At 37.2% G+C, this 26,580-nt stretch overlaps 1 protein-coding gene across 2 annotated transcripts; it reads right to left on the bottom strand.

Moving 5' to 3' along the window:
- Positions 1–1,910: 1,910 nt before the first annotated feature.
- Positions 1,911–26,234, bottom strand: LOC113683409 (high affinity cAMP-specific and IBMX-insensitive 3',5'-cyclic phosphodiesterase 8A). Of its 2 annotated transcripts, XM_089205651.1 has the most exons (28): positions 25,603–26,234; positions 25,406–25,462; positions 21,033–21,167; positions 18,775–18,830; positions 17,101–17,160; positions 15,582–15,641; positions 14,734–14,788; positions 14,185–14,367; positions 13,439–13,522; positions 12,988–13,029; positions 12,481–12,569; positions 11,754–11,853; positions 11,135–11,186; positions 10,477–10,538; positions 9,989–10,060; positions 9,506–9,598; positions 9,105–9,171; positions 8,706–8,844; positions 7,913–8,006; positions 7,353–7,457; positions 6,425–6,642; positions 5,799–5,940; positions 5,072–5,251; positions 4,706–4,786; positions 4,031–4,079; positions 3,821–3,909; positions 3,511–3,525; positions 1,911–2,579 (listed from the first exon to the last, which is right to left on the bottom strand). In XM_089205651.1, the coding sequence occupies exons 1-28, from the start codon at positions 25,876–25,878 to the stop codon at positions 2,469–2,471; spliced, it is 2,766 nt and encodes a 921-aa protein (XP_089061777.1). In that variant the 5' UTR covers positions 25,879–26,234; the 3' UTR covers positions 1,911–2,468. The 2 variants fall into 2 exon arrangements, with proteins under 2 accessions (XP_089061777.1, XP_089061776.1); XM_089205650.1 differs by lacking the exon at positions 3,511–3,525 and having other exon boundaries at positions 3,833–3,909.
- Between the last annotated feature and the right edge of the window lie 346 nt (positions 26,235–26,580).

A 26,580-nucleotide genomic window follows, 5' to 3' on the forward strand; every position in this document is an offset into this window, starting at 1 on the left:
TACTTTTTATACACAATGACACCGGACAACGCAACGTTGACCCATTAAAATGATTTGATCAAAACTGTACAACTGAGCCAGCTAGAATTCAATAAGTGTGAACAGGAGCTTTGGAAATTAAAATGATCTTGCTCAGCTAACTTTATTCTACAAGGCTCTTGGTGAAAACGTTCAAGGATCACACAAAATAATACTATTTCATTGTTGTGAGATGTTCACGCGAAACTCAAGCTATCTTGTGTATGTTACGTGACAGAAACTGCTCCATTTCCCTCCCGTCACGCATTCCTTCTCGACGAAAGAAAGTGTGACAAGTCCATTGCACACATGCATCCTAGGGACGTGCTTTGTCCACCAAAAAAAATGGTCACAAGCAAACATCTTCACACAGCAACTAACTCTTTCAAAATTGCAAAAAGTCAAAAATTTCAAAAGTCAGATGATCTTCACATTGATATTGCGAAGTAGACCATCAGCTTTCATAACTCGCTTTACAGCCATAAAATCGATCTCTTACGGAAGCGGCTTTCATTTTACGTCACTATTCTTTTTTTTTTCAGATTGAAACCTAAAATCACGTATAAGCGAAACAGTGTTATTACACTAACAGAAGTCAATTGGTACTTAATAAGACGTTTTACACCAGAAGAAAGCGTTTCACCAAAAGCCTGACTATAAAACACATTGGCAGCAGGAATAAATTAGGAATAAATTTGTTTTTTAAAGTATAAACACAATACAGCAAAGACAAAATGGACAAGACAAAAATGACATGGTGTTAATACCCTTTGCCATAAAAACGACCATATTTGTGACGGAATTTTTCTCATTTTAAGCTTGAATACACTTGCCGTGTTTTCAAGCTCGGAAAGCGAACTAAATGCTCCGTTTTGACCATCACCAAGCTGAAGTAAAAGGATAGAGATTCATTTAATTTAACATTACGTTCCAAAAGAATTCATCTATCTACTGAGTCGGGGAATGAAAGACTGATTCAAGCAGTTCTTTGGGTAATGCTCTACGCGCTGGGCACGTGACGTAAGATGTAAGGGAAGGAAACCAAGATAAGAGACAAATCTGTGACATTAGACGATTGAAAAGCTATGGTAACACAATAGGTTCCCAAGAAGATAAGAAACTCCATGCTTTCTCTCAAAATTTTACAAAAAGTTAAATTGCACGTCAAGAATATCTGGTATCTTTTTTCTAAACAGAAACGTATTCAAAGTCACATGGGCTTTTACCATCATATTACATCAAATTGCTAGGCATACAATTTTTGAAAAAACGCAGTCTCAGGTGATCAGTCCTTAATTCCTCGACTGATAGATTCCAGCCTCACTCGCCAGCTGTTCATATGATGACCTGATTAAGAGTGGAAGTGGTCAGCCTGTGGGAACAAATCTCTTTGCTTGCTCCCTTCTTTTCAAGAAATGTGTGTAATGAAGCTTACGTATACAAAAGACATTTTGAACATAATTTGATATCGTTCGAATGCGTATCACTTTTTATGATCTTTGGAAGATCAAGATTTCAAAGCGTTTACTTAAAGCTCAGGTGGAACGTCAATTCCCCGCCAACAAAATGGAGAGAAAACCAAATTGAGTAAAAAATTACAAGCTTCACAACATCAAGGTTCTTGGAAAGAAGAGGACCAGTTAAAGCCTGCTCTTCGTGGCTCATGAGAAATGTACAGTACTAGGGGCTGGCGAGTAATCATTTAATTAACTCTAATCTCAATATTTCTTCAAAAGCCTGTGCTGGAAATTCAGGCTTTGAGACGCAAATGACATCTACCAAAAGTTAATATATAATTTTAATTAGGGGGGCTTGTGCGTAAGTAGGTCAACGGAAATAAATATAATACTTTATAATTTTCTAGAGATTTTCCTTGATGGGAAAACACTATATACAATTTGTTTTCTTCTTTGTTTTTTTTTTTTACTTATATATGTAGAACGTACTCTGTCTCTCTTTCGTAATTAAATAGTTTTGTAAGACGCCAAGATTGTGGCTTACTTAAACTAGCTTTAAGACAGAAGAGCTTTCACAGTCAGCACTAGAATGCATTATTGGACTGCTAAAAGGAATCTACTTAACATCCTACCCTCTCCGTATAAATTGTTCTTAAACAAAAATTTCAGACGAAAACGACGAGGAAATGCGCAAATCCGCAGCGAGATACAAAATTCCACAACACCTGAAAACCTTTGCGACAGACTTGTTTGCGTGAACGAACTGCGAAGCGTGACTCAAAAAAAGTCACGCACAAGTCAGAGACGGCAACGAGTGAGGAAACACCAAGACACAGTGACGTCAAGTCATCCTATGCTGCAGGGATACAATTCTGCATTAAGTGCCGCCGACACGCGTTTGACTGTATGAAACAAGTGTATAATATGGACAATGACACACTACAAAGACAAGAGGTAACACAGGAGGCTAACGACAACTACCGTGACAGCATACTATGATGAAGTTAGAGACGTGCTGGACGAAGAAGGAGGTTCGGACGAGGACGTGGACGTAGGGTTTTTCGTGGCGGTACCGGAAGTAGCTGCAGTTGTGCGATTGGCATCCTGGGAATCAACAAAGGGACTATTATCAGATTAATGGAATGTAATCCCGCGCAGGCCCAGAGAGGTCCAAACGCCTTTGGACCCACTCGACTGCCGTTTAAATGATTCTACTGTGAAGTGTCTACGCCTGAAGAATTATTAAGGACGAGAAGAGATCAGGCGGGACCCAAACCACGACAAAGCGTTTACGTGACAGGTTTACTAGCACTTAACGCCATGGTTATCCCACTGGCTGAAGAAGAAGAAGAGATGAAAAAGAAAAAGAGAAGATGACAAACTGAATCAACTAAACTTGAGTTGACGAGGGGAAGTCTTTATTAGCTCAGAGAGGCCCGAAACCTACTGAAAAGTATCCCAAGATCCTTAGCAGGAAGAAAGTGGGGGACTGCAAGTCCTCATTCCCATGACGAAGGTCCATGGCAGTTTTTCCCCTTCCCCCTCCCTCCACAGTTTTCCTGGCAGTTTGCCTTTACCACTAACACTCCAAGTTAGAGAGGGGAATTATGGGAGTGAACGTAACACGATGACCCGACCGGGGCTCAAACCCAGACCTATCGATCCACAGTGTATCGTTCTTCAGCCCTTTACACCCTAATATCAGTATGCACATTCTCCATACTGTTCTATATACATTCCTGTGGTGCTGACAAGGAGAATTTGTTTCACAATCCAGTTTTTTTTAGTTGATGATCATTTCCTTCATTCCCGTGACCTTAATGCTTGATTCAGGGGTGTATTGTAAGGAGAAATTAGACGCTATGCTCTTTTGGGGGCTAAAGAGTGAAGACTTAGCCACCTACCACAAGTCTAACATCACTCGACTAATTGTTAATAAATAGAGAAATAAAACTATAGAGGGATATTAAGGGTCGAAAGAAATCCGGGATTGCGTTGGTTAAGCTTTGGTACGCTTTTTAATTGGTCCACAAACTAAACTTGCGCCACCCTCTCGAGTAATCACAGCAAAAAGAAATCCAAAAGCAGTTTCCTGTCTCTCGTTTTCCCGAAATCCATTTGGGGTCTGGGTTTGTAATAATAATTTGCGATGTTCTTCTTCGTTCTGCTGGCTGGTTTGATTTCTTTGGTGAAGATTTTTCAATGATCCATCCAACAGATCTTCAAAATTGTTTACCTCCCCAGTTCAAAACAAAATACTAAATTTGTACATGTACTTGGTCGAGAGAGGAGGGAGAGGGAATTTTAAGCGATTGAGAAATGAAGGTGCACTGGTACTTACAAACATTGTCGCTTACCCACTCCTCTGCTGCTTTTTTCCAGTATTCGTGATTATCTGTAAGGTGTCTGATGGTCTCGGGTACAAATGCGAAAGCTGTAAAAATACAGTCATAAAAACACTATTTCGACGTGTTTCTGATTAAACCACCGATCAAGTTGCATTTATCAAAGAAAGCAGACAAATTAACAGACAAATCAACGAATAAAAAACATACCATCCCATGCGTCGTAAAGATCACTGACAAAGTAATCTATGAACCAAACCTAGAAAAGATAAGACATAAAAAAAAATAGATGAAGAGAAAACGAGTAAATCAATATTAACACAAGATTGTTCCTAACTATTAATCTTTAAAGGGAGGGAGCAAAAAAATGGGAGAGAAAAAAATCGGCGGTTGACGAGAGTTCTTTGTCCTGTTTTTTTCCTTTGCCTAAATCCCACCTTTTCCCACGAGAACATTTCATACAAAGGCCTGACTAGTGTTCGACTTGATGACCAAGAATTCAAAGAATTCGACACAATGATTAGCACTTATTTTAAGCTACATGCTATCTATTCGGACAATCACGTTCATTAGAACATCGCTGCTTCCGAGCTAATATGTACTTTTCAAGTTCAAAGCTTAAGAATAACTTCAAGCAGCATTAAGCTACAAAGAGTAAGTTCACTTCATTTAGATGAGATATTTGTCATTCAAAGATTAACCCACGCTCCCCTCGCTGAAATTTCGTCTTCTGTCTTTCCAGAACATAACACAATGACCCCGACCCAGGCCCTTCTACTCAGGGTCCAAAGCACGATAACCAACAGTCCACCCCCCTCCCTCCCTCCCACGTCCAAGGCCTCACGTCATCAATATCAAGCTACCGTGAATTCAAGTTGTACCGACCTGTGATCTCGGTACGTTACATGTTTGCTTATCAAACACAGGCATCACGACGGGTAAACCACGCCTCTTTTCCTCATCCGTCTGTAGAAAAATAGAAAAAAAAAATGTACAGGAATAAACCCCAGCCAGTTTGCTTATTTTAAGTACGAGTTAAGAAATGACATTTTTGTAAATTACAATTATTTTGTGATTACTATGGTTCTGGTTGACGACTATCAGTCAAAATGCCTTCTTTTTCACGATTGAAATTGCCTTTGAAGGCTATTTTTACTGCGCTCTAAATAACTTCAATTTATTTCTCCTTCAGCTGCAAAAACCTCCATCTAACGATGCTGATTGTATTAACCCATGACTTCATCTACGTACCTGTGAAAAGTACTCGTCTGCTATTCTGTATGCCCACTCTTTACAAAGGTATCGTGGTCGAGCTGGGTTGGCGATATCAGCACACTTAATTAACATTCTTTTAATAAGTGTACGGTTTTCTGGAGTGTTGAGTGCTACAGCAGTTGATGCTGTGGAATCTGGAGTGCCACGCCCACTGTGCTATAAAAATAAACATAGCGTGTTTCAATCTTTTCAGTTCCTGTGTATATCCTACGGCCAGTTTCGCAAAAACGCGACATTCTCAAACTACCGAGCACAATTACATATAGCGAAAAACTGTGTGACAAGGGATCCGAAATAGCGTTATTTTCGCTGTGCTCAACTCTGCTGGTCAAAAAATTTACGCTACCAACTTATCCAATCAAAAGCAACTAAAACTAATCAGGTCTTGGGGACTGGCGTTCCCTGCTCTTCAAAGAGAATGCTTGTTTTAAGTTTGAGTTCTCAGTGGCTACTAAAATATTTCCTTTCGCACTGAATGGTCCCTATGATTACTTTAGCTCAAGTTTAAGCATACCCAGTCGAGATACACTCTAGCGTTGAAGAAATACGGTGTTAACTACTTGTGCGCGACTGCTCAAATAGAAGCGGCAGGCGTTCATAGTATTTCATAATGCATTGTATAACAAAGCACCGGTGCAACTATGGACTACTGCCACTTTGCTCCACGGCACCGATGCATAGATACAATAAATTATCGACTTACCACCGAGTGTACCTCATCCATACTGGAAGAACGCCGTTTATTTATAGAGTTTACGAACTTTGAGAGATGTTCAAAGTGTCTCGTCATCTCTGTCGCCATTACCATGTCTATGATCGCTTGGCGAATCGTGCGGAACTCATCCCTGGTAGAAGACAAGTCATGACAAAATTCCTCGTTTAGTAAGAAAAGTCTGTATGCAAATGTAACCAGCAATGCCGGTCAAGAAGACATGAAGGTGACAAGAAGTCCAGAGTGGTAATAAGTAGGTCACCCATCCCCTACAAGTTTCTTCAATGAAGACAAAGGTGTGCATTACATTAGACTTTGGCATCCACCACAGTTTCGCGGCTATCACATGTACATAAGACCCAGCATCACTTTCATTTAACGCGAAGATTGCGTGCTCGAGATTTGCTTTACTTCACTCTGTGATTGGTCAAAAACTCGCGCCACGCTCTCAAAAAATTAGATGCAAAACTAAAACCAATCGCGACTTGGTCGCTCGCGTTGTCCCGCGCTTTAGGTAGTTTGGTATTTCTTCTTTTGTTTTGATTGGCTGTTGTGGTGACTTTGCATTGGTTTCACGATACTTAATCAAAAAGCACTCCACTATGATTTCAACTTACATGTCAAGTCCCTTAAAGATGTTTGACCTTTCGTATTTGGCTGTAAGTTTGAACGCCAACGCAGCATGATGACTCTCCAGTACGGCGATGTCGTTGTAGAGGATGGCGAGCTCATTTCCTGCATTACAAAGGAACGAGTTTGTGTATCCCGGATGGTCTACGTCATGAACAACTGCTGCTATTAACGAGGCTATTTCATCGAGTGGCTCCAGAATAGCCTGCAAAGTAAAGAAAAAATCGTATCAACAAAACTTGTTAGACTTCACAGAAAAAGCAACTAAGATAACAAGTAAATAGAATCGTTCCCTCTGAATTCAAATCACATAACCAAGAAAGGAATGATTTAAGGGAGAAGGTTCTCCTTTACAGATCATGTCCTGCACTACATGTTCTATTTGACAGAACTAACTTAAAAATGAAAGGAAAATGTATTAAAGCTCAAATTTTTTTATCAAGGAATCTTGACGTATCTTTGAAACATACAAAGTTTGCGAAACAATTTACGTGCGTTTTTAATGGCACTGAATCGCCAGAGGATAAAATTGATTTGGACTACGATTTGTGCACTATTCACTAAAAAAAAAAAAAAACTAAAAATAGAGGGAAGGGCCCAGTTGTTCAGAGTGCGGATAACGCTATCCAACGGATAAATCGCTATTCAGCGGATAGGTGTGAACAAACGTATTGAGCTATCCATCGGATGGATATTTATTCAGTGATAGTGTAATCCACCCTTCGAAAAACCGAAGCTTGCTGGAGATACATTACAAACGCGCTCAAACTTTCCACTCAATACTCTAAATTTTGTCAACCCGTTCTCAGTTATCAAGCACGCTGGTATTGACAAAAACGACATCAACAACGACACGAAAACACATAAAACAACAATAAAAAAAAAAGTAGATACTATTATCTGAGATGATGTTACCTTCACTCTTTCTTTTGCTAAGAACACTGCTGTTGCGTGCAAGACATCAGCAGCGTGCGTGGAGTTATGATAGGCGTTTTTCGAGTGATAGTTTTCTTCTATTAACTGAAACATGAACATATGAACGGAAATCAGTATATCTGAAAAAAAAAATGTATAAATAAATGAAATAAAAAGCCTGAAGGCTTTCCTGGCGGCGCACTAATACCAATCTGTAATCCTGTGTGGAGAGTGGCACTGCCAGAGTGAATATTGTGAACATAGGATAGAATTCACGTACTTTACCGTCCGGAGTAAATCATAACATGGCGTTAGGAATAAAAGGAACTCATATATTGTCTGTATTTTGTTTTCCGTACGGGAACCCGACTCAATTCAAGCTTTCTTATTCCATGGTTTAACGTTAACTACGAGCGAACATTGTGTGCTCAATGCTCGTACCATATGTTGAACCATCGAATAAGACAAATGACTGTTGTGTGTGTGATGTAGAGAAAAGTAAAGCTGAACCATGAAAGATCCTTTCCGTAAAAAGACAGAACATGGACACAGCGACTTACTTGTAACCAATTCTTGAGAACATCTTCGGTAATGTTGAGTAATTCACAGGCCCTGAACCTGTTCAGTATCTTCGTTCCCAAGAAGTACAAGGGCCTAAAGAGAGTCACGACGCCCTTATGTTAGTTGACCAAATTACAAATAGGACTTTGACTTCGGAGTCACGTCAACAATTAAAAAAAACCGAGACTTTTACAGAAATAATTTTGAAAAGCAACGCTATCTCTTCGCTTGAACCATCACAATGAAATGTGACAAGCAATACGGCATAGTACTGTTTTTCTTTGCCTACTACGCTTTTCGATTGGTTTAGAAGTAACACAACAGACTTTCAACCAATCAGACGCAAAACTTAAAACCAAACACACCATGGCCAACCACGTGTTCCCGCTCTAAAAGTGGGATACACGGAGTTCTTAAAGGCTCTTTAGATTGTCAGTCATCGCTGCGACTAACTTGGATTTCACCTTTTTCCAAACAAACAACGTTCTAAGAGCTCAGGTAAATGGAGACAAGAAAGTAGAGGTTTAGTGCCCCCTAACTACCAAAATTTGAGAGTCGTTGATATTAATGTTTCACCCCGGGAAGTCTCTTTCCAAATGAAAGAAAGGTAGCAAGAGGTTAGTGACCCAGTTGTTGAAACTACTACTGCTTCTGACAATGACATTGGGTGGAGGCAGGCATTAGGGGGCACAAAGGAGGCTGTATATACCCGTTGACCCCCTCGTCCCCTTCCTCCCCCATGGACCAGTGCCACGCCCTTGTGATTATCAGATAAGACGGCGCTAAACAAACCTGTGATTGGAGGCTTTTTCCAACTTGAGAATATCAAAGTCCCAGTCTGCCTCGTCAACCATAGAAGCGATAACTTCAGGTGGGGCCTCTTGGAGGTGTGAGATGGGTGGGGTTCGTACAGAGCTCGGTGTGGTATGACCTGTCCAAAGAAATATGGACGAAGCAAATTACAACGAGAGCTTATCGCCAACAAAACTAGTTTACCTCTCAAAACATTATGTTAAATTCCTCATTCTGTCAATTTTCAAATCATTCACAAAGATCAGTAATTAATTAAGTTCTTTCTAGAGAGGAGGAAGAGGTTAAAATGATTTAATACCTTAATATTAAACCATTAAAATATTAAGAGCAAACGTTAACATGAAAGTTAGAAAAGAAGTGTAAGTATTAGCCTCGGACCTCTGCCGAATGTGTAGAATAAGTTCGTACTTGGTTTAGGAACGTCACAGGAGGGTCTCCTTCGGCCCTGGAACACAACAAATAGTAAACGACCATTAGGCTATAATCATTAATAGTAAAACCAAAAAACAAAATAAGCACAAGCTGATTAGAGCTTTTTATTTTTACGATTGGCTGTTATGGCTCCTTTAGTTATAAGAGCGTTAACTGAAAACTGCTTTACGGCGAGATTTTTGGGCCAATAATAACAAACGGAACAAGATCAAAGCCAGTGCAATCCCGGATAAATTATAATATTCAAATGAAAGGTCAAATAGAAATGTCATAATGAATGAAGACAAACGTCAAACTGTGGAAGAATTCAGACCATCGAATGAGTTACTTGAATGAATAAAACTCACATTGCTCATGAGACCTCCGACCAGTTCATTAGTCATCATGTCTTCTTCAGTTGTTGTGAAAGGGGAATACAATTCCGCTGTCCGTAGAATTTCCTAACAAAACAAAAATGTTTTAAGATGCATTCCTCCCAAGTTTTCTCCTCTAAGTAACTGTAAAGTAACAATTTTTTTTACATTTTGTGGCTGCGCTGCGTTCAGTGTACGCCCGGACGTCAAATAGAACCGCTTCGGGGTGTAGCTTTGTCTCCAGCAGACGCTGAAAGGTTCGAACCTTTTACCCTCCAGAACTTATTAACATTTCAGTTGTCCTCGCGATTGCAAGACATAAACCGACAAACAAGTGATGAGAATAAAAAAGTGCATCAGCGAGAGACCAGTCTTAATTAAATGCCAAATTATCTTAACTGGATCACAAAGAAATTATATTTAGAGGGGAGAAGAACGAATGAAACTATGAGGTTGAGAAAAGGAAAAATATCTTACCAGCACTCTATCTAGTGCTTGTACTACAGACATGGGACTATTTTCTTGCGCTGCAGACAGCATGTTTATGACCTGAAACAAAAATTATTAATTAATAAATAAAGGCACTTCGTGATACCACAGGGAACCTCTCTTTACATAGGCCTAAAGAGCTAAATATTGCCTAAATCATAGAAAAAATATGAATGTATTTCCAGCCATACAACTGAACGAAAATTTTCCTCAACCAAAAATTTCAAGCCTTTTAATGAAATTGTGAATGTAGTAGTGGAGCACCTGTATTCCATCTTGTAATACCAAAACACAGTAATGATTCACAAATAAGATCTGTCGAATACAGCTTGAAGCATTCCACAAACAGGACATTATTTCGCAAAAGAGGCAGCAATTAAAATCTTTCAGCTGCATGTCTTAAAGTAAATTACACACATTTTGATGCTTCCATTAAAAATTAAACATTTCAAGGAAAACCCAAGAATATGACTCACTTTTGTAATGGGTGCCTCTATTTTAGTTGTAGTTGTTGTTGAATGTCTTCTAAGAATACCTCCTATAAATAAAGAAATTATTAATAGTAGCGCTTGCAAAAGTCTGTGCAACATTTAACATCTTGACCACGAATAGATGAAAAATGAAAAAGGGAGTTTAAGAGTTATTGTGGAAATCCTTAAGCACAGTATCACAAACAGGGCAGTGAAACAGTTTTGGAAACATGAACACTTCCAAAATAAATTTTTCTTGTAGAAAGGGAAGTAAGGTTCAACACGACAGAATCTGCCGCCCATTTTTAACACAAAGAGAAACAATTTTCGAAAGTTAGGTTTATCTTTGGAATCTTAAATTGTTGTCCGTAACACAAAGAATGACTAACCCTAAGCAATTTCTCCTTCCAATATCACCCTTGATCAAACATTAAGGTCATGAGAATAAAGGAAATGATCACCAACTAAAGATGCCAATGATTGTTTTAAATAAATTGTCCTTGTCAGAACCTTAAAAATGTGTGGAGAACAGTTTGTAGAATGTGCATACTGATATTAAGGTGTAAAAATTTAAATATTCTTTGAATGCCCAAGGTAATTATCATATGGTTTCTGAAAACACACTTCTCCTTTAATCAGTATCACAGGCAGCATTACCACTAACCATTTAAGGTGTTAATTTGAACTTGTTCTGTTACACCACTGGCTGTAGTTGGCTATGAAGAAAACAGACATGAAATTGTAATCAAACTATCAAAAAAATTCTAGCTTTACATGCAGACAAAATTAAACTATGTATTTTTGCACAACCATATTTCTGCCAAACTCTACTTTTGTTGTCGTCTCCCCAACTACACTGCCATCGTTAACTGAAGGACGTTTGAGAGCTCAGTGAGTCTAAACCCTAAGCTGATGGGTCATTTGAGATCTTGATAGCTTTACCTTGAATGGACAGGTTGGAGGTTATGGGTGACAAAAACTGCAATCAACTGGTTTCAGAGACTAAAGTCCAACACCCTTATCGTGCGAGAGAGACTGATATGCTTGTGAATAATACACTTTCAAAAGAGGAATGTAATCATTTGTCTCATGATGTGGTCACTTTGGAAGTGGATCAACCTCAGCTCCTGAAGATGACCAGCAGTATGCAGTTGATACATCACAATCTGCATCAGAAGTGACCACATTGTGACAAATGATTACATTTCTCTTTTGAAAATGTAATTTCCCACAATGACTAACCCAAAACTATTTTACAGTATGATACACTTTGTTACACTTACTGATTCCATATGCATATTAACCTCCATATTCATGTTGACTTGATTCAGGGGATTAGCCTGGGTGATTTCTCTCTTCACTGTCACATGGTGAGCAACTTTCCTGTGCGTCAAAGAAGAGTGCTATAAGAATGTTACCATTCCCAAACCCCTCTCACTTTAATCCACACCTGTGCTCTAGGAAGGTGTGTGAAGGCTCTCCACTCAGAAGTCTGAGGTGGACAGCAATTAAAACCTTTCTGAAAAGCAGAGTTGTACATATTCACCACAAGCTAGAGCCGTGTGACATTCCCCTCTGCCAAAACACAGCTTTAAAATCCAATCTGATTAAATGTGATAGGAGACATGTAGTTTGCCAGACATAAGGTAGTGCAATAGTATATATGATGAAATTTTTTCTACATGTTTGTGTGCTGTAACAAAATACTAAGTTTTCAAATTGGTTTTCCCAAGCAAAATCACCTTAAGTACTGTGTTCTAAAGAGAAGAGTGACCAAAAAATTAATTTTTCCTTAAAATATCTGTACATTGTTGAGATGAAGGGTGATGAGAAGATAGATAAAATTAAGTAATGGATATTATATGACTTTCCACCCAATTCTTAGGGAAAAAACTAAAAGAAATGTAGAGCTGACAGTGCAGGGCATTCTTGTTGAGGTTTTAAGAGAGGAAGTATGAACTAACCATTTGTATCTTAGCTTGCTTGTGGCTTTTCACATCAAATACTTACCCTCCTTTGCCAATGATGGGAATGATATGCACATTTTGTAAGAAACTATCCCCATTTCTTCTTTTCCCAACTACTTTTCCCTCCCATGGCTGTAAACAGATAGAATACAACATAGTATTACTACTTAGATCTAAGATCTGCAAACAAACTCCGTGTCATGCACAATTCATCAATGATCCACAAATTCAACAATCATCTAAAAAACACTTCCTCTTCACTTTAAGTCATCACAAACACTAACCAAACAAATAATGAAATAATTTTACTGAAAGGGGTGGCACAGGAGGAGAAGTTAAGATAAAAATAATGATGATTATGGAGATGATGATGCTCTAGCCTGCAACAATTTTGTTGTTATTGTTTGTATTATTATTATCTTGAAAAGCAACAGTGGAAAGTGAAAATTGTACAAAAGAGAAAGAAAAAAAGAAAAAGCATGATCACTGATGGTTAAAAAAAAATTCTCACAAAGTTAATTACTGGAAAAAAAAACAACAAATAACCTACCTTCCCTTTCTTTATGTGTGCATGAATTGACTCACATAACTCCTAAAATAAAAAGAACACCATTTCAAATGTTATTAACCTCTTGAATATCACGAGTGACAAAAACAGAATTTCTCCTTACAATATCAAACAATATCAAGCAGATGAGAAATGGGAATAGAGAAAATTATAAATTAGGGGATTACAGTAATAGTGGATCCTACACCAAGTTCTCCAAACCAACATAAGAATTGTATGGCAGACAGTAAGGAGAATTACGAATAAGATCTTGGGGACAAAAAGGCTAATCCTAATCAAGCAGCCAAATTTCATATTTTTCCAACTCTAATGTTCCCAGGGGTTAAAATGACCCACTACCTAGGGGTTTTGTGTTGGTATCATTCCATCATCTTCCTGAAAATGTAAAGAATTTCTTCAATTTTTGGAAACCTTCATCCATTTTAGAACTTACAGGTTTCTCATGCTCACTGTTCATCATGAAGTTCTGTGGATGCCCAACAGCTTCAGACATTTTCTCAAAAGCTGGGTTAAAGTACTGAAAATGCACCACAAAAAAAATTCTTAGAACTTAAGTAATTACCTCCTTATAGTTTAAAATGTTATAACTAAGATAAATAAATAACTTGAACAGAAGCTCCTAACTTTTTCCCCATCTTTTTTACCCATCTGCCATCTTGTTTTCCTAAAATACTAGGATTTTCCTGAAACAGAAAAATGGCAACCTTGTGGGTTGTACAAGAGGACCATATCATCATCTCTAACAGATCATTGCCATTTTCAGGCTAGCCATTAGAGTGCCATTACTTTGAGTCTTTCTTCTAACCTCCCACACAAAGTTGTAACAATGCGTCACCTTTTTTTACCTTTATGATTTTGAAATCAAAGTATCCTAAACCAGTTGCACTGATTGTCAACAAATATGGCTCTTGTGACTATCGAGTGGAAGTTATGTAGGAACTAACAGAAATTTTTACCTAAAAATAACAATGTTTTAATGGTATGTCATACAGACTTAAAGATAAGATAACAAGTTCAGTTCTTCTTTCTTACTATCCATTACAAACTACTGTTTCACAATATTCTTTCCATCAATGAAATTTTTGTACAAGAAATATATGCTGTGTGCTATTCCATGAGTGCAATCCTCTAAACATTACATTAAAACAAAAATAAAATTTGTTTGTTTTTTTTTTGTACCTCTACCTGTAACTCTGGCTTGTCAGGGTCTGCACTGGCAATCTCTACAGCATCAGTGGAGTGCTCGATTGCACTAAAAAGACAGCTTGTTGCCCTCAGTTTAAACATCGACTGAACTTCTCCATGTTCCAACATCAGCAACTCATTATGACAAGCCCCAACATTAGCATTTTCAACAAACCGCTAAAAAGGAAAAGTTAATTTTTGTCAGGAATTTTTTTGGGAGAAATTACATTTCTGCTATGACAAATACAGAGATGCACACTAAACTCCCTTTTACTCTTTACACCCCAATATCAGATTACATATACTCCATACCGTTCTCTATACATTTCCTTAAATGATAACAAAAATAATTTAACAGTCAAGAGCTGCCTTAGTGGGTGATCATTTCCTCTACTCCCCTGACCTTATGTTAGTCACTCTTACAGGTGAGAGTGTTAGTCATTCTAGCTTATAGAGAAGTGGAGCCAAAACAGTTTCCATAACTGCAAATCTGTACTTCAAGACACAATTTACTATCTTTAAAATGAAAGAAAGCACTCTCACCCGGTCAAATCCAGCTTTTAGCAGTGGAAGCATCGATGGTTCATCACTTCGTGGGCTAAAATGGAAACATGTTAACAGTCTGTCAGGACTGATATATGTATGTGACTTAATTCAACACAAGTGCAATATTAAATACAAGAGAAAGTGCATCACAACACTTCAAACTCTTAGAAAACATTTCACAGGGTTATTCATTTGCAAAAGGCTTTAAATTGAAGTGTTAGGCTTACAGTAAAACAAATTAAACAGCTTCACCTAAATTATCAAAACTTTACCCCTTTACCCTTTGATCCAGGGAGTGATCACTTAGTGAATTCTCATAACAAAATTTGAATAAAACAAACAGGTAACAAGAACTAGGAAACAGTCACCAATGGAATGTTGTTTAGATTTTACAACAAAATCAAAAACTGATTGATTATCAATTGGGAGGGTCTGGTTTTTTATCTTTGGGGCAACTGGATGAACAAAATTAAAATATTAGTGCAAAATGTTTGACAAGACACTGGTGTGACTACTGTCTTTTGTGAAAGCTGCTTAACTTTGCAGTTGCATTGCTGTCAACACAGTACACTGTAAGACTGTTACAAACTTCACAGTACAACATTCAAAGATATCTGCTGACTGCACTTTGCTGCCAACTTCAACTTGAAAACTTTCCTTCACAAGCACAGTGGCTCATATGGTCATAATTTTTTTTTTCAAAAGCTTGTTATGTAATAACTTGGCAGAATGCACAATTTAAAGCTAGGATTGCAATCAAAGGGCAAATCTATGGACACATGTAGCCTGTAACTTGCAAAGGAGAGTCTAATTTGAAAGTTGCACGCAAGTGAGAGTAACCAGACCTGCGATCCCTCCTGAGGCCACATGTGAAAATTTTGCGAAGACAGTGGGATTTCGTTTTACTAGAAATGGCAATAGAGTGTAGTTAGTGATTAACATCTTACATTAATTAATGTCTTAGAAGAGCAAGCAAATTTGGAGAAGCATCGCATGTTCAATAAAGTTAATTATCTTTGTTTATGAAAACAAATAACAACACATGCTGTTTCTCTTATTTCCGTAAAACAGAGATGTAATTCAATAAAGCTTGCTAATGTAACCAAAACCTGATTTAGCAAAGTGCACAGGTTGTCCGGAAGGAAAGGAGGTCGAAATAGCTTAGTGGAAAACACAGACAAAGAAGATTAAGCAGCTTTCAGGCAGACAGGCACACCAGTGGGTGATATAAATATTATTGTCATGAGTATATACATCTAAACTACACAAGAGAAACATTCTCGAGCTTAAAGTCATAAAACTTCCATTTCTTTTATAAAAATACAAATTCTCTTAAGTCATGATCAGTTTTGTCAGATGCATGACACACGCACACATCATTAAGTGATCACCCTTAAGTATTTTCTTGGAGGCTGTTACTTGAACAACACACAATAACCACTTTATGCAGGTTCATGAAACATTCCATACCATGCATAGTTGACAAGAAGATTACAATAAACAGATTTAAGATGTACAAATGCTTTCCCTGTCCTCGACTGATTTCCTGAGATAATGCCGTGCATACATGAAATATTCACTATGGACCAATTTGATTAAGTCATGCAATAACAATTTTTTAAATCTTTCCCATGAAAAGACAACTAGTTAACTAAGTCAAGGTTAATACATCTGTTGAATTTAAGAGGAATCTGTTACTCAACACAAACATGTAACCCCATAATTGTCATTTTTCAATGACACTTCTTTGTAAACATTAGCAAGTTTTGGGTCACATTTCGTTGCGAGTTAAAAAAGGATTATCATGAAAGTTTAATTAACAAGAAAGAAGGATGATCTCTGAATGAAAATAAAAAAGCCTGACATAAGCAAAGTGGTCAATTCCAAAGAAACACTTCTACTTCCTAATAACATTTGGCCAATGCAAGCTCTGTCACCAAAGAAACAAAGATATTTCTGTTCTAAAATCCACAACCCCCCAGTTTATATAGGATGACATCTTTATCTGCATTTCAGATTTACTAGCTTTGCAATTCCTAAGTAACCAAAGTCAGCTTGTAATACCATAGCTTCTGCAACCATGGTATTGCCATTGGAAAAAGAAAAAAATTTTCTAGACAAATCATAAACCCTGAAACATTGAAAATTAAATGGATGTTCAACACAAGTAGCAACAATTCTTTGGCAAGTTCAGTTTCACCTTTTCATGGAAAGTGGATAAAAGGAAGAGTGGCAGACAAACCCTTTCTTATCATTTTGAGAAAAGAGAGTTCATGAGATGGTGGATCAAAAAGTCAGTCTTAAATTTTCCTAGAAGTGTAGAGTGCACAAAAATTAGCTTGTAAATGGTACTAGGTCTCTCACCTCCCTTTGACTACAGCAATAATTATAGAATTCTCTCGTGGGCCTTTTGCTCTTATTATCCTAAAAAGTGAAAAAAAAAATACTATTTAGTAAGTTAGGCAACAATCCTACTCTAAATCATACAAGATATAGCAAAAGGAAACTGCACTACATTACAAGTCCCTTGCAGGGGTTTAAATTTTTTCCCCCTAAGCGGCCGCAGATTGTGCAATAGCCAGTCATGTCCAGAAAAAGGGGCAATAGGGTGAAACCTAAACACAAACGCCTGTTTGCAGGCAAAACAGACAACAGTAAGAGGTCCCATAGGTAGCAGTACATCACCAGTAACTGGCTTTTATCAAAATCCAGGCCTTGGTTTAAGTGTGGGTCTCTGATGCATCTCAAAAACTTTTTTGTCTTAATTTTCCTAAGCTTGTTCTTTTATGTGCTCTTTGACTTACAAACATGGTTAAATTAAAATTATTTTTCTGGTTCTCCTTGTTTCCAAGAAAAAACAAATAGATTACAACCCATTTGTTGAGCTATTGTAAAAAAAAAATCATGTTACATGTCATTTTCAGTAAAGTTTGCAGTTCAAAATGTTCACATTAGTTTGATTTATATTTCTCTTTGGCCTGGGAACAAATATACAAAAAGTTGTTTACCGAGGAAACAGAAGGAAACTTATGCTCTGGAATCCTAAATCACTTGCAAAAATATCAGCTAGCTTAAATATTTTAACATGGACGTTGAGAGAGAGAGAGAGAGAGAGAAAGAGAGAGAGCAAATTCTTAGCTACATTTTGAACTTGTTCATCTGTTAGAGAAAGACAAAGAGAAATGTTAAGTGTTTGTCAGCATTGTTGCACAAAGAAATATATCATTCCTGCGAGAGTACCTAACCCAGCTAATTCCGAATTCTCCATCAGTATCCTATGGCACAATGGTAACAGGATGACGTTCTGAGCCTCCATGGAGGTAAATAGTCTTCTTTATCCCACAATCAAAGCTTCCTTAATTAATTAATACCCATAGGATATTTGTTGCTTTGTCTTCTAATTAAAAACAGCCCCCCAAGTAAATTCATGCAAGGAAATAGGCAAGAAAACTTTGATATATTTTGCGAGGAAAACTCAAAAAACTAGAATAAGAGTGACCAAAAACAAATTTCATCTTCATAAATTTAGCTTGGTTACATGCCTTGCATTTTTGGTTTTGAATACCTAGTAGGCATCAAAATGGTGCAAAAATCATTGAGCATTCCTCAATAGGCATTCTTGAATTAATGATTTATGTCAAGACAATTGCAATGACCAAAATTGCCTAAGAATTTAGGGGAAAAACTCCAAAATTGACAGCTCCTTGTGAAAAAGCAAAAGAAGTTCCATTTCAACAAGAAAGATTACAGAAAACTATAAATACTGATGGCAAGAAAGAGAAGAAATCACTCCACATGTACACATGGCCAGGACACCTTAGATTTAAATCTCTAAAGCTAATTAATAAAGAACAAACTTCCCTGAACATTTGCTTGAAAGAAGAAATGATACAATGATAAAGGATATTTCAAAAGGGAAAAATAATCACTCTCCAGAAATAATTCTGAGAGTTTATACCAACTAAGCTTTTTGGCTTAAAAAGCATTTCACCACGCAAATCAGAGATTTCATCATAAGAACTAGCAAGCTTACATTACCTGCAAAGTGTTTCTCCATCAATGACAGAATTTCCTCTCATGTCAATAAATATCACCTGAAAGTAATGATCATTCATTGAAATAAATGCAAACTAGCTGATGATCATATGTTTGGAATATTCCAAGATAATATACCACTGTGAGAGTGAATCAGTGACTTCATTAGAGATTCCCATTAGTAAGTTTCTAGGACTCATTCCATGAAAATGACTGTCTAATTATTTAAACTAATTTAGCTATTGTTGGACAAAACCAAGAGAGCCTGGGGCTTTCTGATGGCCTAAAACAATGGTTTGGGTTAGAGCTAATGAAAATAACAGGCCAAATGACTCCTAGACCTAAACAAATAGGTCCAACTACAGAGAGCATGGTCTTTTTAATATAATAGCAATACATATTCTTTATTATCCAACTGCCCAAAGTAGAGTCAAAATAACACACAAATTGAGTACAAGTATCCTGCAATATTGTATGGTTATTTGGACAGTTGGTTATTTTGTACTGTAAAAAACCTGTTTAACCAGTTGGCTGTGCGCTACACTTCTCTATCCACTTTGCTTTTCCCATCTTATGAGAAATAAACAGAAAAACTTGGCAGAAAAAAAAAGCAGTTGGATAATAAATAACTTATAGATGTTTTGGTGTGTAATATCACTGAGTATTTTTACACGTTGTTTGTACTTTGACTTGCCCAACGGGCTTGACAAAATGCGGCACAACTCATTAAAATACTCAGCAATACTAAACACCAAAATATCTAATGATATATATATATTTCAATCATTAAAAAAACACAGGTTGTAATCAACCCTTACACCCTAACAACAGTATGCATATTCCCCTTACTGTTTTTTATACAATTCCTAAGGTGTTTACAAGGAGAATTCGTTTAACAATCAAGAGCTTCTTTAGTTGGTGATCATTTCCCTTACTGTGTGATTGTGGGGTGATATTGTCAGGAGGAATTAGATATTTGTCACTGTTTGCGGTTGAAGGGCTATGAAATGATAAAATCAAGTAACTCAATTCTTGGAAACACCAACAACTTAGAGCTTAATGTCTTGTTCAGTTGACTCATTTATTAATATTAAAGGTTTTCTGCTCAACTTCATGTTCATTCTGATTGCACCTTCACTGCCCTTTACTCAACAAATTTGACTCCATGACTAAGAAAGTTGTCTCCAAAATTACTTCTTCCTGAATTTCAGAGCCTACCAGTACTTTACTTTTGAGGTAAGTCATGTTAAAGATTCCAGATGACACAAACAGGACATTCTCTTTGATGGATGGTTTGATTGTGTCACATATTCCTTTGCTGTCTCCTTTAGGACAAAGGCCAGATTTTATTTTTCTTCTTTTCAAGGGGTTATAGAATCTGTGGACTTAATACTATTGCTTATCTTCCTCCCATTTCATACACTAGATTATTTGGATGTTTCATTATATGAATGCTGCATGAAAAAAACTAGCAGTCAAATCCAGCTCTTTCTACAACAATAATTGGGGCAATGCTAACAGGAAGCACTACTCCTATTCCAGAAAGGAAAATTAGCAAAAACCACTTCCAACAGAGACACATTGAAATCCTGCTGCCGCCCTATGGAGCCACACCAACATGATCCACCAACACAAAATGAGTACAGGATACTCCTAATTCACTATTCTATGAGGTTTCCTTAACATATTGCTGGCACCCTCTCATACTCCCAAGTAGCAAGAGGCATTGTGATGTGTTCAAATACATTTTCAAGCACACAACTACCCTAGGCAAAGATAAGCCTAGATAAAAAGTTTGCTTACATGAAGAGTGTTAAAAACAAATGTGTGAAACTTGCTCTAATTTTTATCATTTTGAGCTGGAAGAAAATTGAACTGATGCACTATCATTCACTTTCTAGCACTGCAGGGTAGAGTATGCAAAACTCAGTAAAGCTGTTGGATGATCCTTTAATCACAAAAGAATTTCATGGAAGTGTTTTCGCATGTTCATGCTCAAAACATTCCTTGCGTAACCCTTTAACTCCCAGAGGCGATTAACTAGTAAATGTGTACCACCTAGAGGGGAGAATTAACAATCAGATCTTGGGAGTCTGAGGATTAATAGTACTGTCTCAATTCTCCACACCCTTCAGAGTGACAATGTACAGGATACTAGTAAGGGGATATCACATACTAATCGCTTTGGAGTTTCAGGAAGTAAGTAGACTTAATCATAACATCATAAGGCTGATATAATCAAATTACTGATACCTACTCACCTCTGGCTGAATGTTTATGTACTGTTCCATGGCTTCTTCAGATGTTTTACAAATTTGACATAAATATCCACCTCTTTCGGCTGCATGAAGAAAGCTGTCAGTCTGAGCATCTTCTTTTGAAAACACCAGCATGATCTAGAACAATTAAAACAGGAAGTAACAATATTTTTAGGTTTGCATGATCTTGTTTATCTTTTGTTGGAAGAGTCTTCCAATAAGTGCTGTCAGAACATTGGTTTTTTTGCAGTAAATAAAGTATTCTGATGACATAGCACAGAAAAAACAACAATTTCAATTTATTCCCAATAAATGAGCATTTCTCTATAAAACTGAGTTTAGAACAAACAGTACACTCATCAAAAAGGTATTTCAACATTCTGTAACAATATAAATGAAACCACAAAACATTCTAACATGCAATCCTTAGATTTTTCAGAGTGGTTTTTCACAAAGTTCTAAATCAGTTCTTCCATTCACAATTTAGAATCACAATTATAGTTTACTAATAAACCACAGAAGTCAATGGATTATATAAAAATCGGATGGGAGAAGTGAATTGACGATATCTATGTTGATCACAACAAAAAAAAAGGTAAAGTTTAGACAAACTTTTTGTTACGCACACACAGACAGGCTTGTTTAATGCCTCCCAGAGTAAGTATTAAAAATAAAAAATACTTTAAAGAAACAAATGGCATCAAAGATAGATAAACATTTTTTTCGTAAGTAAAACTATGAGTTAACATGGTAGTGAACATTCATTCTTGGAAGTTTAAAGTGACACTCTACTTGAAAGGAACTTTTTGGAAGCTGCAAGACAATCTCTACACGCAAAGTAAAAACTCAAAAGTGTTTCAAAGAAATGTAGTGACTCAGCAGTAAACAAGAACCAGACAAACATGGAAACAGACATGGAGACTAACAGTCAGAGAAGAGGTGGACAATGTTTATATGCCCACAAAAGAGTTAAATTAGAGAAAATTGTATGCCATAACATATGAAAATCCCACTTTCTTGGTTTAGTGCATGTAAATTTTCCAAAATAGATATTACTCAATTATCAAATTGTTAAACCAAATCTTGTTTGTTGAGGAAATTCATGTTTCTAAAATTAGAGCAAATATCTTTTTCAATCTGAGATTTGCATCCAAACCCAATAGATCTGGATAAATTTATTTTTGGAAAAGAATTTACATCCAGTTATAAGCATTCACACAAGCTGACCAAACCCTTAGTTTGGTCATTCTCAAAATACTGTATTTATTCGGCTATAAGCCGATCTCCGCTATAAGCCAAGACCCCAAACTTTGTACATGTAGACTTGGCATAACAAGAACCAAAAATAAATCAAAAACACCCAGCTATAAGGCGAGACCCATTCATTATTACAAGACTGAATTGTTAACTAAGGGAAAAACCTAACATTTTCTGAAAAAATCACATTGATTGTCATAAATGAGGTTTAGACAATAACACATGAGCATTTACAAGAGATACAATGGTGATTTAATATGCAAAGGACCAAAAATCTTCTCTCTCAGAAAATACACGCAAATTAATAAATATTACCCATAACTAACTATTCAATTGAAAGGTAATGAATCATAACTCAGATGAAATAATGTGATCCAAAATATCAGTTTAAAACTAACTGTGTTGTTGAGTGGCATCACCAGTACCTTGTTCACAATCATTTATTTCAAAATAGCTGTTAGCGGATTGATGCAACATCTAAAGGCAAAAGTATTCAGCAAGGATCCTGAGTTTAAAAGCATCCCTAAGCTGGTACCAGAAAAGGAAGTGCCGCCATTTTGTCAGCCTACCCACCAAAACAATGATTGTATATTGTGTTTCTTTACTTTAGCTTGGCTTATAAGGAAATACATCCTAATTTAGCAGAGTTTCTGTGCGCTGGAAAAAATTTTTTTCAAAACTTTTGGCTATGAGCTGAGACCCCCTCTAGAGCCCAAATTTTAGTTCACTTCAGTTTTAATTTGTATAAAAATCGCCCAGCTTATAGTTGAATAAATATGGTATATATGATTAAGAAGTCCCCCCCTCATAACTCATTCACAAAATATACTTGCCAACTTTGCTACTGGTGTCTTGCTTATGTGCAAGGCTCACATTATCCCTGGAAAACTATTGACAAGTTCATTACAATTACAAAAAGAGAAAATATTGCAGATGGAAAAATAAAATAAAAACAGTACAATGAACCCTGGTAACAAAATTAAAATAGTGCAGACTAAATGAATACGATCCCTGACTTTTTGCAGAATGTCTCACACAACCAATCTAACCAAACCAGAAAAGTAGATTAAAAAATTTCAAAATTTCCACTTAAAATTGTACATTGTGACTGTAAAATCAATGAAACCAGCGTGACATAAAGTAGCAGCAAAATATGTTTCATATGCTGCAAACCCCGATTACATTTAACGAAAAATCCATATCGTGACTTAAAAATGAACAATCAACTGTGCATCAGCACATTCAAGATGTTACCATTATCAAATATGATCAATACATTTATCATCCCAACAACAACTATGGTAACCAATAAATCAACAGACACTAAATCCAAGCATGTAAATTCTTTTCAGCCAAATGTCTGAGAGGTAAAAAGCCTTCTTTTCCATAAAAACTTTCCAACCAATCATTCAGCCATTTCAAAAATTTCTCTTTCTGACCTTCTTTCACTACTCCCAGAAATGAAATGCATCTGTATTTTAGTTTTTGTTTCAAGGAAAAAGGAAGGAAAAATGAAAAGACCAAACATTTAAGTCCACACATCATGTGCTGAAAAAAACCTTCAAGCCTAGCAAGATCAGATTACTGACCTATTTAACTATACTGATAAGGCAGTTACAGCTATATTTTTTCAAGATCTATCAGGACAGATCTAGAAAGCCTTACTCTTGCACATAGACAGCATAACTTGATTTCCACAAGAAAAAAATACATACACACAAAAACTAAGCAAAACAAAACTGTCATCCAAGGTGGTTTAAATAAAAAATTGTCTTGCACTGATATCCACCAAATCAGTTATTTGTTTATTATCAAATGTTTGCTAGTAACTATGCACAGGGTTACACATGAGTTCTCGAAAAAGCCACAACCAGACACACTTCATCCTGGTGACCTTTTTGTGTGTATCTGACACAGTAATAATGACATAATGCACAGGTTAAAAATTTCTCTTTCTGATGTCAGTTTCAAACGCGATGAAATTTACATCAAAAAGTGAATCTGTGGGTGAGTAAGGATTTGAAATGAAATTCAACCTTGCCTCGTCTGCGAATCGAGTTTTTTCCGAAAACTAGTACAAGATTCGTTGTCATCATCAAGCAAGGTCATGATACAAACTCTGGCATCGAGTAACAGTAAATTCAAACGACTTCGGAGAGGCGTCCTTCTTAAAAGCTGCGATAGCTCCTGTTTCTGATGTTTACAATAGGTCAGTTTTTTTTCTCGATAGCAAATGTTATCATCTATGCTTCGCACAAGACTGTTATGAGAAATTTGGATAGCGACCACAACAAAAACTCGCCATCAAACCTGTCAACTCGAGGTCATAAAAAAGATTAAAGTTTAAAAACATATATTCAACTGAAACTCTGACTTTTAAAGCGCGTCAAGTCGAAATGCCGGCGAAAGGCAACAGAAAATCTTGGTGCCTTCGGAAGAATCGATATGAGAACTTTCACGTATTACATGTAATATTTTTCAGAGAAGGTTTGATCCCTTTCTCTTCTAATGAAAAAACGAAGTTTTGCAATGGCAGGATGGAAAGACTTCCTGGTATCACGAGCGAAGACAACATTTAAAAGCCAAGCAAAAATATTAGGTAAGGAAAGGCCGTGGACCTTTCACACGACGAGAGCTATTGTAAACAAAAAACAGACCAATCTTTTTACGCGCTTGACGTGGAAAAAAAACCGGGGAAATATAGGTGAGGATTTCTCCTTCTTAACGGTAAAGATAACACAGGGGTTACCAGGATGTGAAAAATAACTTAAATCAAAGGTCTAGTAAGTCAAAATTGCGAAAGGTTGGCATATGAGCAAAGGAAAAATGCTCTGAATGTGTTGACGCGAAGCGCTAGGATGGCTTCGTTCCCAATGAAACAAAGTGGACGTGTAAAGGCACTATACAGAAATACTGTACAACACCCTATTCCAGGTCGAAGTTTGACGAGTTTGATCCGCTTAAAAAGTCGAAATGAGGCCAAGGATTGGCCACGTCGGTGAGAGAAGGGTAACTTCGATAGCAACTGCACTGTACATGATCTCTAACTGTCTTTCGCCCACAAGTCAAAGCCAGCTTTTTTGTGTTTTAACCGAGAAAAGACGAACGACAAATCCTACCTGCATTTGGGCTTGATATAACTTCATAGGTCCAAGTGAAATTTCCTTTCTTTCATTCTGTAAAAAGACATCCATAGAAAAATATCAGAGGACTGCGAAGGCAACACGGCCCAAATTTTGTAGAAAATGTACTCTGAACACCTTTTAATCTAAACTCAGTCGGCGACAATCGCAAACGGGAAAATAACACTCTTTACCTTGGGATGCTCCATACTACTCCTTGGGTCGTAAGTTTGTGTTTCTGCTTCAATAGAACTACCTCGATGAGAGTTTTGTCCTTTTTTATTATTTCCACGATTTCGAGAAGAAGACGACGTCGAAATATGCGACCCAGAGTCCGAGCTTGAACGAATATGGCCGACAATTTCACTAGGAGAAGATGCTCTTGGTCTAGGGCTTGATCCTTCGCGAATTTCGTCTCTACAATAAAATACTCCAGACTGTGAGACGTGAATGCTAGGAGCACAGCCCATTTATAGGGCTTAAAAGGAGAAACATTCACAGTCAATGCACCCACAATTTGTAACCAAACTTCCACAAGCAACTCAATAAGGACAAGATATTAGAATTATTCGCCTTCCCACATGCAATTCAAGGTCCCCGAACCAAAATCGTCAATTGCCGATGTCGTTCGAAGTAGCATGTGTGTTGGCGTAAAAAATACGCTTATCCCGCAAAGTTCACACAATCCATAGCCGGTGTTAGATCTTGCGAATCAACCCTTCTTGGAGCTGATTTCTCTGGGCACTCGGCACAATTGCGACGGACTTTTGAAAGCTTCAACCTTGTTCGCTGCTAGCTGTTGCTGTTATGGGAACAAACTCTGCTGGGTCGCCTCGTCATGTATAGAGGTCCAATCCCCGACCATTACTTTCGCCATGTGACCTCGTTAACCAATTGACTGGGTACGATCGGAATTCTTCGGTAGCGGTCGGGAACAGGTCGGTTTCCGATCAAACAGCTGCACCGTCCACGGCGATCTAAATTGACCTTCGAGTTGCAACTTTGCGGTTTGTTTATTCGCTGGGCGGTCGACGCAAATAGATAATATTACGAGGAAAGTGCAGAAAAATTGCAAAAAGCGGTAAAAAAGTCCTCAGAAATACAGAAAAAATAAAAACTTCATGATAGACCGGCGGAATTCAAAACAAATCTTCTGTTTTGTGGCTCACTCG

The sequence above is a fragment of the Pocillopora damicornis genome, chromosome 4, assembly GCF_964200805.1.
Source record: "Pocillopora damicornis chromosome 4, jaPocDami1.2, whole genome shotgun sequence".
NCBI classification, from domain to species: Eukaryota; Metazoa; Cnidaria; class Anthozoa; order Scleractinia; family Pocilloporidae; genus Pocillopora; species Pocillopora damicornis.